This window comes from Sphaeramia orbicularis, chromosome 17 (genome assembly GCF_902148855.1).
Source record: "Sphaeramia orbicularis chromosome 17, fSphaOr1.1, whole genome shotgun sequence".
Lineage (NCBI taxonomy): Eukaryota > Metazoa > Chordata > Actinopteri > Kurtiformes > Apogonidae > Sphaeramia > Sphaeramia orbicularis.
This window is the reverse complement of record NC_043973.1, coordinates 25095182-25111523: the sequence shown is the minus strand read 5'-3', so window position 1 is coordinate 25111523 and position 16342 is coordinate 25095182. Positions and strand designations below refer to the sequence as shown.

At 38.5% G+C, this 16342-nt stretch overlaps 1 protein-coding gene across 3 annotated transcripts in view; it reads right to left on the bottom strand.

The window, feature by feature from the left end:
* The window catches only part of LOC115437039 (laminin subunit alpha-3-like), a 98255-nt gene extending 82476 nt beyond the window's left edge, over positions 1-15779 (bottom strand). For 2 of the 3 annotated variants that reach the window (XM_030160114.1, XM_030160115.1), the window contains exons 1-2: positions 15286-15779; positions 14629-14781 (exon numbers count right to left, since the gene is read on the bottom strand). In XM_030160114.1, the coding sequence (XP_030015974.1) occupies positions 14629-14781; positions 15286-15558 (426 nt within the window). In that variant the 5' untranslated portion in view covers positions 15559-15779. The remainder of the gene's footprint in view (positions 1-14628; positions 14782-15285) is intronic. The other variant, XM_030160116.1, reaches the window with a different exon arrangement.
* Between the last annotated feature and the right edge of the window lie 563 nt (positions 15780-16342).

The window sequence follows — 16342 nt, the reverse complement described above, 5'->3', positions numbered from 1 at the left end:
AGGGCAGGAAATGATGCCAACACTGAGCTCTCTGTTTGGCATATGTGGTAAATTTTCTTTTTCATCATCGTCTACATCAAACTCTACAAGGTGACCTCACTTTGATTGAGCATAGAATACAATACAATAGAGTGGTAATTTGCCCTAGTCAAAGTTCTGTTTTTTTATGGTCTGGCTCGGACTTCACGTGGCATGGGGTTTATACTTTGGAACATAACCTGCACGTGACACCTGTAATGTCAACAAAAACCTGACTATACCTTAATACCACACCTCGGTCTTGTTTTAGCGAGGATGACACATTGTTTTTCCACTTCATGCTGGCATGATAACATTACAACATGCTCCAAAAACAACGATTTTATATTTGCCAAACATATACCTGCCCTCAAGTGATGAATGAAAACTGTATCTTGCATGCTATTTAAATAAAAGACACTTCTACAGACTGTGAGGAAAATGAAGGCAGGCCCACACTCGTCTAGCATCCCTCAGCACGATAATAAAAACCCCAGCGGGCATTTGAAGCATTCAAGCGTCTGTCTATCATTGCACAGGGCAGGGTGCTATGCAAACATGCTAACATATAAAAGCAAAGTAAAGCGACTGCTGGTGAGACATGGACTGTGTCGAGAACGATCAACAATTATGTTCACGGAGGACTGCCCACAGAATCCCTCCCCCCAGGCCTGAAAAGTAATGCTCTCAAGTTCAAGTAGCTCTTAGGTTGATTGATAGTGAGAGAGTTCAAAGGGCAGCAGGGGAACTGTCTGGTCTTATGTGCTAAAATCTGTCAGCAATCTCCAACAGCAAACAGCAAAATCATTAGCCTGTAAATGAACAGTTGTATATTTTTGCATAACCCATAAAGACCCAGTGCTACTTTTGTGGCAGTTCCCAAATGAATTTTTCTCTTTATTTAACCTTTCTTAAGTGATTTATCACCATACATCATAATATTATCCTCTATATTTTGCATTTCTTCAGTGAAAATTAAGTATTTTCCTGTATTTAATTAACTGATCATGTGCTTTAATCATCATGATGAGATTATATTTAAGGCTTATTATATCAAAAACAGAAAAAGAAAAAAAAGGCCTTTTTCATTCAAACCTATCATAAACTAGAAAAGCACTCAGAGAGCGCAGACCTCCACCAAGGGAGATCAGTCCCCCCCGATCACCACCAAATTTAATCATTTGTTACTTGTGCCAGTATGAACATTTCCTGAAAATTTCATCCAAATCTGTCCATAACTTTTTGAGTTATCTTGCAAACAGAAGACAAACAAACCCCATCCCACCCCGATCACCACCAAAATTTAATAATTTGTTCCTTGTGTCAGTATCAACTTTTCCTGAAAATATCATGAAAATCAATCCATAACTTTTTGAGGTATCTTGCAAACAGACAGACAGACAAACCCTGATGAATATATAACCTCCGCCGTTACACTTGGGGGAGGTAACTAACATAAATCAAGTGTTTCCATCCACTGTCATTTATCAAACTCCATGGGTTTTAAGGGTGAATCAATGTTGTAGAAGATAACTGTTTCCATGTTCACTACAGAGCCTCTGAATGTCCAAATGAGTCATATATGATGACCATGAAGGGATGGCAAACTGCATTTTACACCAATTATTTCAACATATTGATAGGATTAGTGGTTTTAAAGTTATTAAACATTTTAGATCAGTAGATGGTTTTGGTCACCGGTGGATATTTGGGTCTTTATGGATTAATCACTGTCGACATTAAACAAAACAGCAAACTTTTTTTTTAAGTAAATCAAGGAGCTTAGAAGGCCTCCCACTGAACTCCGCTTCACTTGGGGTGTGTTGTGAAATTAATCAGGGAACACTTCCACATACATAAAACAGGATGGGAAAAGAACAAAAACAGAGCACGCAAACATGAGGAGGGCTGTGTCATCCTGCTAAAAACAGAAGCTTTGGAAGTGGAGCAGCGTTGCCAACTATCAAGATGCTGATTTTGCTGAGTACTGGGAGGAAGTTTAATTCGCACGGGCAACGATGACGTTAAGGGAAAGCGGGGGGAAGGGATGTCGGAGGGTGAAAACGGGGGTAGGGGTGGCTAGAGACGTGCAGGCTGGCATGCGGACCCATCTCAGATTCCAAACATAGCGCCACATTCCGCTTCCCTCCTAATGCCCCCCGAACAGAGCATGCCCCCTCCTTTCAGGAACCTGTCACTGACAGCAACACACAGTGAAAATCTCCTCAGCCCATTGGCAGTTATACAGAACTGATAGAGATAATGATGCCTTCACTACCCTTTTTTTTTTCTAGATCGACAGAGGGAAGAACTCTCCAGAAACAAAAAACAGTCAGCGTAAACCTGGAAGACAAGGCTGGCATGGCTTGGCTTCATTTCTGGCCTGTCTGTGTCCTTCCAATCTAAACATACACTCCAGAAATATTCCCAGCACCTCCATATTGTTTGAAGGGAGCATGAAATATCGTGATGGCATCCAACGCACACCAGCACAGGATTCCAGTGGCGCACAAAGACATGAAACAGATTGACAAGCAAGTGGCAAAAACACTTGGAATAACACTTGAGCATAGCCATCTCCTGCCCTTCCCTACATCTGCAGCTGCAGGGTTTAGACAGGGGTGTTATGCCAGGAGGGAATTTTGGTGTGGGTGGGTGTCAAAAGGGTCAGAATTGAACTGTGACAGGTATAGGCTGTTTGACACCTACTATCTTGGCCTTCTACACCCTTCTCAAATTCCTGACCTTGACCCTCTATAATACTACTGAGTATAAAGTATCCAGATATCCTCCACCTTCTAATTAACACAAGAGAAAAACAAGTCCCCTATGACCAAATACCATTTTAATTAGCACATACTAACATTTTCTCTTTCTTAATACAAGTGTAAACACATGCAAGTACATTTTAACACATATAGTCACATCATTCCTAATTCGGTTGCCCCCTGACATTTCACACCCACTGTATGCTTCTCTGTGTGTTATCATTACTAACCCCTGACAGTTAATGCCCCGTTTGTGTGCGACAGCTCAAGCATGATAAATGTGCAGCCTTGAGTGTGAACAGCAGCAGCAGTTCATCATCTACATAGAATCCTGCCCTCTTCGAACTCCACACATGCCTTGCGCTTCAGGTAATGAAGCCCTGGAGTATTTGCACTTCAGTCCATTCAGGTTTTACTCTAGATGCACAAAGGGCTCATTGGGATTAAATGCATATAATATAACAGATGTGAAATGATACTACTACAATAGTTCACATCTGAATGAAGAAATATTTTGAAAAAAAAAAAAAAAAAAAAAAAAGGCCTGATTGCGTGACCTCTTTGCCTATTATTCTGGCTGCTATGCTTGCCACGTGGTTTTATTCAATCATAATCTCTTTCTGTTAATCAAAAGAAGTGGACTATAAAATAGGCTGGCAAGGAATTTCTCATAGATCCTTCTGTTAAAAAGAATGATGTCTGCCACAATCAATCACAGTTTGATGTAGAGTTGGATAGATATAGACCAGGGGTGTCAAACTCATTTTAGTTCAGGGGCCAAATTCAGCTAAATTTGATCTGAAGTGGGCCGAACCAGTAAAATAATAACATAATATATAAATAATGCCAACTCCAAACTTTTCTCTATGTTTTAGAGTGAAAAAAAGTAAATGTACATTATGAAAAGGTTTACATCTACAAATTATCTTTTCAAAAGATGTGAATAACATGAACAAACTGAAAAAATAAGAGTCGTTTTAACAATATTATGCTACAGTTTATCATTTACACATGTACATTATAACTTACAGATCATAGTGGAGCTACAAATACACAAAACATTTAGTAACAAGCAGAATCTTGTTAAAATTGCACTTACTTCTCTTAAGACATTTCAAGTTGTTCATGTTTGTTTAGGTTAATCACATTTTTTTTTGCAAAATTATACTTTGTTTTAGTGTAAATACATGAAAATATTTACAGGGTGGGGAAGCAAAATTTACAATGAACATTTAGTTGTTTTTTCCCAGCAGGCACTACGTCAATTGTTTTGAAACCAAACATATATTAATGTCATAACCATTCCTAACACTATTATCCATACCTTTTCAGAAACTTTTGCCCATATGAGTAATCAGGAAAGCAAACGTCAAAGAGTGTGTGATTTGCTGAATGCACTCGTCACACCAAAGGAGATTTCAAAAATAGTTGGAGTGTCCATAAAGACTGTTTATAATGGAAAGAAGAGAATGACTATGAGCAAAACTATTACGAGAAAGTCTGGAAGATACTATTAAAGAAGAATGGGAGAAGTTGTCACCCGAATATTTGAGGAACACTTGCGCAAGTTCCAGGAGGCGTGTGAAGGCAGTTATTGAGAAAGAAGGAGGACACATAGAATAAAAACATTTTCTATTATGTCAATTTTCTTGTGGCAAATAAATTCTCATGACTTTCAATAAACTAATTGGTCATACACTGTCTTTCAATCCCTGCCTCAAAATATTGTAAATTTTGCCTCCCCACGCTGTACATTTACAAAGAGAAAAATCTGGAGTTGTCATTATTTATATGTTATGATAGTATTTTACGGGTCCTGCCCACTTGAGATTGAATTGGTCTGAATGTGGAACCTGAACTAAAAGGATTGTTAATATCTTAGTGTAATTTTAGCATTTCACAAATTCATCCTACGGGCCAGACTGGATCCTTTGGCGGGCCGGATTTGGCCCCCGGGCCGCATGTTTGACACCTGTGATATAGACAGTTCCAACATATGGGATTGAACAGGAAAGAGATGCAAATCATTTGTAACAAAGGGAAAATCCAATATATAACTAAGTATTTTCAGAAACATATTGAACATCCCAGTCTCAGATTCCAAACAAAGGCCACAGCAAAGCCAAGAGAACTAAATCAACTTGGAGACCACAGTCCTGACAGATCGAAGCCATCTGAACAAGTTCCTGAGAGTCTGATGTTAGATCAGAGGAATGCATTTCAAAGAAAAGGAGGCATCACCTTCTGCTGTAGTGGATCAGCCCTGCCACACTGAGCATACTGCAGCCCAGTGGGGTAGAGCAGAGTCCCCCCAGCTTGTAACAATGCAATGTACAACTGTTTGTCTTTGTGCAACAGGTGGCGGGGGAAGGGGAGTGGGACAGTCTGGTGTATTTTCCTCTGTCTCCATGGCAGAATTAGTAAAACGTCAACAAAGAACAGTTGGCGAAAGTCACAAGCGAAGTGCATTGTAGGTTTAACAGAATACGGGGACTATAAGCAAGTTTCTACATGTAGCAACCTTCTCATTATAAAAAGCCTGAGGTGCAGCTGCAGCTATAAAGAACTGACTGAGATTTTATACGGTGAATACTTGATCAGGATGTCACGATTAAACCATAGACTTTAAACTGCGGTATTAAATGCAATCAGTGTGCTTTAGATTTGTGTGATGTGAATGATGGCCTTGGAATTCAGCTGCAAGTGAGAAAGCTTGTGCTGGTGTTGATATTTTTTGCAAAAGTGTCATAAGGTCATCATAACAATGAGTGCAAAGAATTCAACACCGAGGCAAAGACTTTCAGTTGTGAAAGAATTTTGCGTTTAAAAAACAAAACAGCTATCTTAACCACATGATGTTTATAGCAAATGCTTATTTGTTACTACAAAAGAAGGGCTTTTATTCACTAAAAAGTTAAGGCAGTAAGTTTTTAAGAAAATCAACAACAAAACAGAAATAAAAAAAAAACTAGTTCAAGAGGACACTTGTTTAAAAGTAACATTAAGTTCACCTTACTGTCCCTAAAATAACCTCTGTATTTGACCCATCGTAGCATAAAAAGAGCAGGTAAGACCAACTTCAGATGTAACAGCACCAACAAGAATTAACCTAGTATATATACTGACAGTCAATAGAAACTTTGAGGTAGAAATGTATGTGTATTTCTACTTGTAGGGGGGTTGTAATTATTCATTGTGGATTTATTGATGACTTAGTGCTCGGGTAGTTGAGATAATGATGAGTTGTCATGTTGTCACGGTTCATTGCACATGTTTTGGTCTCTTTGCAAAGGTGGACCAAATACACATTGAGCAATACTCAGTGGGTATCTGCACAATTTGAGGATTGGTTTTGAAGGCCTATATAAAGGCCCAAAAAAGGCCACCATTGTTAGTCCAGTGAACGGCATCATGCCACGTCTATCACGTGAACGTCTCCAGACACTGGGTATGGTGGAGGCCGGTTTGAGCTACAGTGATATAGCCAGGCCTATGTATGGGCTGTTCCCAACCCACAATCAGAAACCTGGTTGAACACCACAACACCACAGGCTCTGCTGACGATAGACCGCATCCAGGGCGAGAGAGAGTGACAACTCCCGACCAAGACTGCTACTGGTATGACTTTGTGTTTGGCAGGTGCCATTTTCTTTTAAGTTTTTTGTTTTGAAATTGTTCTTGAAACTTTAGATTTTTGTTTCTGTATGCCAATATCCTAAACAAATGATTCATATGAAAAAAATCCAGTTTAGGGTTTCAAAATAAAAATTATGTCAAAAAATATGGTCTTTGAGTTTTAGTTTTCATTGACTGTGAGTGTACATTTTGATGATAAGGAAAACTAGAGGACTCGAAGGAAAGAACAGAATAGAATAGAATAGAATAGAATAGAATCTTCATTTTGTCAGTTATAGTTTGTCACACATGTAAACATGCACACTGAAATTGGTCTTCTGCCTTTAACCTATCACTAGATCATGCATCACACACACTGCATGCTAGGAGCAGTGGGCTCGGCATGTCAGGTGCCCAGGGAGCAAATGGGGGGAGGGGGGTTTAAGTGCCTTGCTCAAGAGCACATCAGCCAGCAACTCTCCGCCAAGCCCAGGGAATCCAACTAGCGACCCTTCAGTCACAAGCCAATTCTCCAGCAATCTAGACCACGGCTGCCCCACAGAAACTCCCTCCACACAAGACACCATGCACATTTCACAAAGAAATGAAAAGACAGCGCTAACCACTGAGTCGATATGCCACCCACATATAGAGGGAATTAGGAAGATCTACTTGTAGAAACTGAACTTAATATTCATACATATATATATATTTAGAAGTGTATGATCACACATAATTACAGTTACTATGGTTTGATGTTTAATATCTGCAGAGGAAACAGGTCAGTGTTTACAAAGTCTACCATGTTGTTTTGTTTTTACAGTCGCTGAAAATAGACTTCCTTCTCATCCACTTTCTCATTACTCACACATTACTTGTAGAAACTAACACAATTTAGCAGAGATTTATTGCAGAATTAATCCAGATTTTGTAGGGTTCTTAAAGATGGTGATGTTTGCAGCAAATTTCAAAACATCAGGTACTGATTTACAAAATTTTGCTCCTTAAATAGAAAAGATGCTTGAGCGAAAACATGCTTTAGAGAATGGAACTTAAAGGAGTGATAATTTGCTTTTTTAAATGGAATTATGGATTTTAAAATATTTCCCTGTGGTCTACATAAACTGTAAATGCTATGGGTCTGAATTCTTCATTAATTCAACTCCACAGGTCCATCTTCAACACTATTTCTGAGTAATGACACCAGAAAGGTTGTTTTGAGCGCTGGCCCTTTAAATGCAAATGAGCCACTTCACACCCCACCCCTTCCAGGTTGTTTTCTATCTCGTTCAACCACTTGTGGTCATTAATACAACCAACAACTGAACATTTTAGGTAATCGACTCGAAGTTTGGACATATTTTCAGTAAGGACTACAATCATTGCTGCTGGCAAACAATTATGGCGTACTCGGAGAAATGTTTGTCGGAAGTCTTGACCTTATATTTGCAAATGTTGTGATGCATCTAGTTATAAAACTTAACAAATTAAGCAGGAATTAAAACGGGTTGTAGAAATCCACTTGATTTTTGCCGGAATGAATATAAAGATAGCTGTGCAGCACCTGGAGGGTTCAAATTCAAACGTTTTGAACTATTAGGGTCCAAAAACACAAATAAGGATGTAATGATTACTGGTATAACGATAAACCGCGGTAAAATTCCCGGCGGTTAGTATTACCGTTTAAATTCTAATTATCATGATAACCGTGTTTGATTACCACACTTTGAAAAGTCACAGTACTGCACATTTCCTGGATCATTGTGCTACATATTTTGGTCAGTTTTTATTCTTTTTTCTCTCACTTTCTATTCATTTTCATTGATTTTGCTGCTTATGTTTGTGCATTTTTGTCCAATTTGTTCCGTATTTTGTTCATTTGTTGCTTATAGTCAACATTTTTATAAAGTTTGTTTACATCTATCTATCTATCTATCTATCTATCTATCTATCTATCTATCTATCTATCTATCTATCTATCTATCTATCTATCTATCTATCTATCTATCTATCTATCCATCCATCCATCCATCCATCCATCCATCCATCCATCCATCTATGAAAAAGAAACTAAAACAACTCAAACTTGATCTGGAAAATGGTCAAACAATGGCCATAAGGTGCCATCTTTAATGCACATTTGTATGTTTGATGTTTCCATGTTAATATTTGAACATTTCTGCCAACAAAAAGTACATTGTGCCTATTATTTTATTATTATTTTTATTTATTTATTTATTTATTTATTTATTTTCAAAATACAATTTGGTTACATTATTTCAGTGTGTGTATAAGTATAAATACCACAATAATAATGATAACCGTAATAATTTTGGTCATAACAACCGTGATATGAAATTTTCATATCGTTACATCCCTATACACAAATAAATGTACCAATGACTAATAAAAGTGGGTTAAGCAAAATATGACCCCTTTAAGCTCCGGTAGGTCGGCAGTCGCTCTCTAACTTCTTGTGCTACAGTTCTTCCTACTGTATCTGACAATGACCTCAACTGAAGCAGCTTGATGGCTGTACTATTTATGCCACAGCCCAACAGTATTAAAAAGGTGTAAGGAAATCCTACTCTCATGTACTTCCCATTACATCACAGTCTGCGTCAGTGAACCTGTGACCACTCATTAGCATGTCCATGTATGAACTGATGACAAAGTCCCTGAAAAGGTGAAGAGATCCCAAGTTAGCTGCCACAAGCTTTTCCATGCCCGACCTCCAGGTTTAACATGAACTACAATCTGACGGTCACCTGTGAGGCATTCTCAGAGACGGACTTCCACCGCTAACTAGCATGAGGCCGTTTACTGGTGTAGTAAATATCTGTTGAGTTGGCCTGGAGCCTCAGGCAGCCAAACTAAAGACAGATACTTACATCACCGTCATCATCACCACAGTAATAGGGACATGTAACAGCCAGCCTTGTCCCTAGGACAGAGGTCTCAGACATGTGGCCCGGGGGCCAAATCCAGCCCACCAAAGGGTTCAGTCTGGCCCCTGGGATGAATTTGTGAAATGCAAAAATTACACTGAAGATATTAATCATTTTAGTTCAGGTTCCACATACAGACCAATTTAATCTCAAGTGGGTTAGATCAGTAAAATACTATCATAAAAACAAATAAATACTCAAAACTCCAAATTTTTCTCTTAGTAAATATAAAAATTTTCATGTCATTTTACTGTATTTACACTAAAACAAACTATCATTCCAGAAAAACATGAATAACCTGAACAAATATGAACATTTTGAAATGTCTGAAGTGCTAGTTTACCAATATTCTGCCTGTTATTAAATGTTTTGTGTATTTGTAGATCCACTGTGATCTGTAAGTTGTAACTTACATGTATAAATGATGAACTGAGACTGAGAATATTGTTAAAATGGCACTTAATTTTCTTTGAAATTTCAGTTTGTTCATGTTATTCACATTGTTTTAAAGGATAGTTGTTAGATGTAAACATTTTCATTGCATAATTTACTTTTTTTGCCTTAAAACATAGAGAAATGTTTGGAGGTGACATTATTTCTATATTATTATGTTATTATTTCTGGTCTGACCCACTTCAGATCAAATTTGGCTTTATGTGGCCCCTGAACTAAAAGGAGTTTGACACCCCTGCCCTAGAGTAAGACTATGTCAGCTGCAACATAAAAAAATCTTTACCACTAACCATATGTGCACAACAGAATTATTTTCACTAATTAAGCTGTTGCATATGCACAACAAATCTGCATCCACCACCCACCACACATGCTGTATCTGTTCAGAAAGAGGGCTGATGTCAGGGAAAAGGGCAGAGTTTTCAGTCTAAGACTAGTGTGTTTGTGTGTGTGTGTGTTTTCTGTCTAAGTACTTTCTCACCACCAAATTACACCACCACTCCATTTCTCTCCATTTATTCAGTGAAAGGAGAAGGCCAGGTCATTTTCAGCGAGGCTTAAAGAGAACCAAATCTTTGTCCAAGTGTGAGAGCACAGAAAGGATGTCACACAATACCGCCTAGAAGGATTCTAACACAAAAGGGGGCGACGGCTGCAAATAAAACATTCAAACCAACTTCAGTGGGAGGTGGACCCCTGAGAGAGGGGATTAGGTTTCAGGGGAATGTCTCCAAAATTGAGGTCTTGGGAGTTTTGCCTGTTGACGATTGCAAAAATGAAAGCAAAACGAAATCCGGTGTACTAACCTGAAACAGATCATTTCTGAATTTCCTCTTCATCATAGACAAAAGTCAAGGATTTTGCTCAAGTACAATGAAAATAGATCACACAGAATATCATAGCCTGCTGAGATCATAACATATAAATCATAGATAAACACCAAGACGTCCTGCAATCAGAGTCCATGTAAAGCCACAAAACTGCCTCATAAAGCTCCATCATCAACACAACAAACACCTGTCACCCACAAAAATAACCCGCAGCCTTAACCTTTCCATAAAAATGTCTGTAACATCAATCAATCTGCAAAATCATTCATTTAAAAGAGCAGTGTCTGAGGCTCATTCAGCTCCGGACATCCACCAATCAGAAATAGGCCCGGTCTCATCATATGAAAGACAGACAGCAGTAAGCCCTGGTATGTTTGCCTCACATGGTCTACCCTGGGCTCACTCAGGCAGATAAGCACATGTGGTCAGGACTCCTAAAATACATTCCCCAGAAAAAAGGAGTGACTGGCAGTCAGATACATGGTGTAAATGTTTAGCAGAACAATGGCTTGTCTACTGTGTCCTGTAAATAGTTTAACAAGGACAAAAGTTCCTGGAAAAGTAGTATTTCTGTTTGGAACAGACATGGCAGAATGTTATAATGAAATGCAATATTTTTTTTAGAATGAAATTAACTTGTAAATATTGACACATATGATCTTACTTAAAGGCGTCATATTTTGCTAAACCCACTTTTATTAGTCTTTGGTACATTTATTTGTGTATTTGGACCCATATAAGTGTCTTAAAAGTTTTGAATTTCCAAATCTGTATTTAATACCTTAAAAAAGTCTTTAAAAGGTAATAAATTTGATATATTTGATAAGTTTTGTTGCCATATACCTGTTGGCTGTATTGTGTTTTAAATGTGTCTGTTAAATGTCCAAGCTACAAAGAAAGTAACATTAGTCGACTCAGTTCCACTTGTTCCAACCTGACAATTTATATTTAAAGTAGGAATGAATTATCGCTAACTTGGCAGAAATAATCACCGAACATTCAAACCAACACAGAAAGTCACACATTTTTGCCAGTATGGCTGTGAAATGGGTATTAAATTCTGTCTTAGTAGTCTTGAAAAGGTCTTAAAAAGTCTTCAAGGGGTCATATTTTGCTAAACCCACTTTTATTAGTCTTTGATACATTTATTTGTGTATTTGGAGCCTAATAGTTCAAAACATTTGAATTTGAACCCTCCAGATGCTGCAAAGCTATCTTTATATTCATTTTGGCAAAAATCGAATGGATTTCTACAACCCGTTTCAATTCCTGCTTAATTTGTTACGTCTATAACTAGTTACGTCACGACATTTGCACATATAAAGTCAAGACTTTCGACGAACATTTCTCTGAGTACGACATAATTGTTTGTCAGCAGCAGTGGTTGTAGTAAAAACTGAAAATATGTCCAAACTTCGAGCCGATTACCTAAAATGTTCAGTTGTTGGTTGAATGGGACAGAGCAGCACAGTCAACAACCTGGAAGGGGTGGGACGTAAAGTATCTCATGTGCATTTAAAGCGACCTTTCTGGTGTCATTACTCAGAAATAGGGTTGAAGATGGACCTGTGGAGTTGAATTAATGTAGAATTCAGACCCAAGCATAGCATTTACAGTTTATGTAGACCACAGGGAAATGTTTTAAAATGCATAATTCCATTTTAAAAAGGCAAAATATCATTCCTTTAATATATATGTACCGTTATGTTAAACCTTTAAACCCTAAGCCCAAACTGGTCAACCTGGACTTTTTGTCTTATTTTGACTATAAAAAGGTTAGAAAATATGCTGTCAGTGAGTCTGTTTGCCTATTCTTCCAGAGCACTTTTTTTCCCCCAGATCTGTCAAAGTCCAGCAAACATGTACAATTTACTGTATGTTATAATGCTGCTAAATCAGCTTCTTCTCCAGCCTCTAGTACAGATGTGAGTGAAATTACCGAAATGACCCAATAAAACCTATAAAGCGCAACATCTCAGGTTTCAGAAACCGATGGAACTTTTCCAATCATACAAACAGTGAAACAGTTACAGCCATCCAAACTGCATATGCACCAGGTGTGTCAGCGATGACACGTCAGGTTTTAAAGAATTAATGCATTTTCAACCTGTTACTGGTGAAATAAGCAGCCATATTTCATCTTCTGTCACACAGGAGCCAATTGAGGATCACCGGGGTCATTTCCAGACTGAGGGTTGCATTTGTCACGGGTCACGAGTCAAAGGATAAGAAGTCAAAAACAGTGAGCTTGCATCAGCTTGCCCGACACACAGGAGTGGAGGTGATTTAGAGTGGCCTTGTCGTAAGGAGCACATAACCTTTGGTCTTTAAATGCTTTACATCTACATATTTCATTTTCCTACGTAGTTTTTGTAATTCCTTCTGAAACAACAACAACTGGACTTTACTCCTAGACCGTGCTAAGTTCAGCTGAGGTAGACATAGCTTCATGCAGTTTCACCGGAAACAAAAAAAGCCCCCTCACTTTGAACATAAACTCCGCCATTGTCTAATCAGAGTCGTATAGATAGCAGCGACCCAGCCACCTGTGTTGTCAGTCTTGAAAGAAACCACAGAGCCCATTCAGCTGGATCTAGCCCACATATTTCATTTCAACACATCATTCATCCTGTAGATTTTTTTTTAAGAAATCTACAAAGCTTTCAAAGCCTCATAACTGGCCTGAGCTGTATAATGCGTGAGTCTACATTTGAACATTTGGAGGGAAAGAAAGCAAAAAAGGACAGAAAACTTCCTCTGAGATGTAAGCAGCCTTTATCACTGGCTTTTATCTTACACTGTGTGTGTGGTTTCTGTGCAGGAAAATCATTGTCCGTTATTAAAAGAATGTTAATAACTGATTAAAAACTGATAAAGGTCTTTTTTTTTTGCGCTCAGAACAAAAACCATCTAAATGCTTAACAAATGCATGACCTAAAATGCATGAATGGCAGGTCAGAATTGTTTACACTCTTCTATCTGATGCCATTTACAGAAAAGTGAGTGTGACAGGTGTGTGTGTGTGAGACGGTGTCGTGGTAGGTTTGGTAGTCACAGTCACAGATCTACCCATGCTCTTTATAGCACACCGTAATGCAATAATGCTGCTTTCCCCGCTCCCAAATAAACTGAGCATTACCACGTATTAAAGTCAGGCATCCCTAAAGACCCTGCATGTGTCCACCCTCTGGTAAGCGTGGACTATATTTAGCTATTTAGGATCTTTGCTCAGCTCAGCCTGTCTAAAAACAGAGACAGAAAAGCCAACTCCCATTGTCTGACACAGTGCCCACTGGGATCCAAAGATGCAACACGTGTGGAGAGAGAGGAGCTCTTTTGTTGTTCTGTTTTTGAAGTGTGGTCCTCAACTAGTCAAAACCGTCCACAAGCAACACGTCCTGGTCTCCACCTGCACCCCTGGAATCTGATTTAACATCTTTCTGATCCCTAATCTTGAGACAGAATTCCTTTTTCTTCACACTGGATAATTGAGCGTAAGGTGCAATTTTATGGGCTACGAGCCAAACTCCTGCCACAGACACGGGTCAAGATGGAAGCATATCCACCAGTTACAGGAGCATGAATATGAATTCTGGCAAGCGTCCAACTGCAGATCATTATTCACATGATCACTGTTGGCTGAAGCGTTAAAGCTCCTACTTTAAACATTATCATGCAACACCTTTGAAATATGTCAAAGAAACATGTAAAAAAAAAAAAAAAAAAAAAAAAAAAAAACACCTCTAGTCTATGAATGACACAGAACCAGAGAAGAAATATGGGTCAGAAATGTTTCAAGTTTTAGTCTTACTACTCTACAAAAACACTTCCCACAAGAGAAGACTGCAAAAGGCCAAAGCAGAAAACAACTTCCCACTAGTCCCCTGAACATCCAGGTGCTGTATTTTACTGTCACCACAAAGCAATCATCATTCACAGAGCAGGTAGCAGCAGGTAAACAGCTGCTCAGAGGAGAACAAGGTATGATAATCTCACCTGCCCAAGGTCCAGGGTAACATTCACCTCATTGTAGACCAGTCCCCTTGAAAGAGGTGGGCTCTGCCACCACCGCTCAGTTCCATCGATGGCGTTTGTCACTGGGTGGGCTCGGGTAGGGTCATCAGAGTTGCAGTAATCACAGAACTGACCCTAATTGGGGTAAATATATGTGCTGTTCAGGAACACACACAGAAATGATTGCAGCAATTTACAAGCATATTTTATAGTGAAGGAGGTCCTGAGAACAATAATGCAGGCCAAGGCAAATATTGAGTTTGTTCTAAAAACATGTCTGCATGTCTTATATCTGATGAATGTCCAACTCCCACAGTGATCTAAACTGGTTCAAAATAACTTTTTTTGTGTGTGTATGTTTTTATTTTATCCTGTGGACCTAGTTTTTGTGTCTTAAAAGCTTGAATGAATGAGCAACTGTGCTGGAAACTTACAATAAGCAGGTTTTATGAAGATGGGATAAACATAAACTCAATTATATATGCATTTTGCCAATGCTTCATTCTATATGTTATCACTTTATGTTCACTTTACCAGACTACTACATACTAACTGGTCATTGCACTGTCAGATTTGTGCAGTTTGAAGCCTTTTACGCACATACATAAAGTTTTAACGTGACCGGTTGACTTTCTTTACCTGTATGTTTTGAGTAAGACGTCCAGCAGTCGGTCCTCCAACTAGTTTACAATATAAATCATACCTCGGTCCCTCAGTCTCAGTCTGACCGCAGGTTGCTGTGGCTGAGATCCGAGCCCCTTCAGCGAGGTTAAAGTACGGAGGATTCAGACTGAAACCTGTTAAGTCATTGAATGTTTCCTGTCCATCTGCGTCCCAAACAAGTGTTATTAAAACTGTCCAAAACAGGGCAACGACGGGAGTTCCTCTCATCCCTCTCGCCATTTTCTGCATTGGAGATCCCTGTAGATGCTGAAAGCAACCCGCGGCGTGCAGGTTTTGTCATCCGGAGATCTCCATGAAATGCGCCTTTCTACACTGCGTAAATTACGCGCGACTCTTTCACCGGGACTACACGTCCGTTAATGTCACGCAAATCCTTAAATCTGTCTTCTGCTGTTGGAGGTATGCTCTCTTTCCGCCGCATGTTTCCAAACTGATGAAGCCAGCTTTTCGTCTCCTGAACTAAACTGTGCGCCACAGTGGAGCGATCAGGTGTCAGGCTGTCAATGGTCTGAGCCTGACGGTAATCCACCGAGAGGGGCCAAAGGTCTGGATCACAGTCCAGACTCCCTTTAAAGACTGCATATTTTATTTATTCATACTTATTCAAAAGTCTGTCTTATTCTTGTAGATAAATAAATGCATTAATAAAAGCATAAATAAATAATTAAACACTACTACTACTACTACTACTACTACTACTAATACTAATACTACTACTACTAATAATAATAATAATAAATAAATATAAAAGCATAAATAAATAATTAAGCACTACTACTACTACTACTACTACTACTACTACTACTACTAATACTAATAATAATAATAATAATAATAATAATAATAAATAAATATAAAAGCATAAATAAATAATTAAGCACTACTACTACTACTACTACTACTACTACTACTACTACTACTACTAATAATAATAATAATAATAATAATAATAATAATAATAAATAAAAGCATAAATAAATAATTAAGCACTACTACTACTACTACTACTACT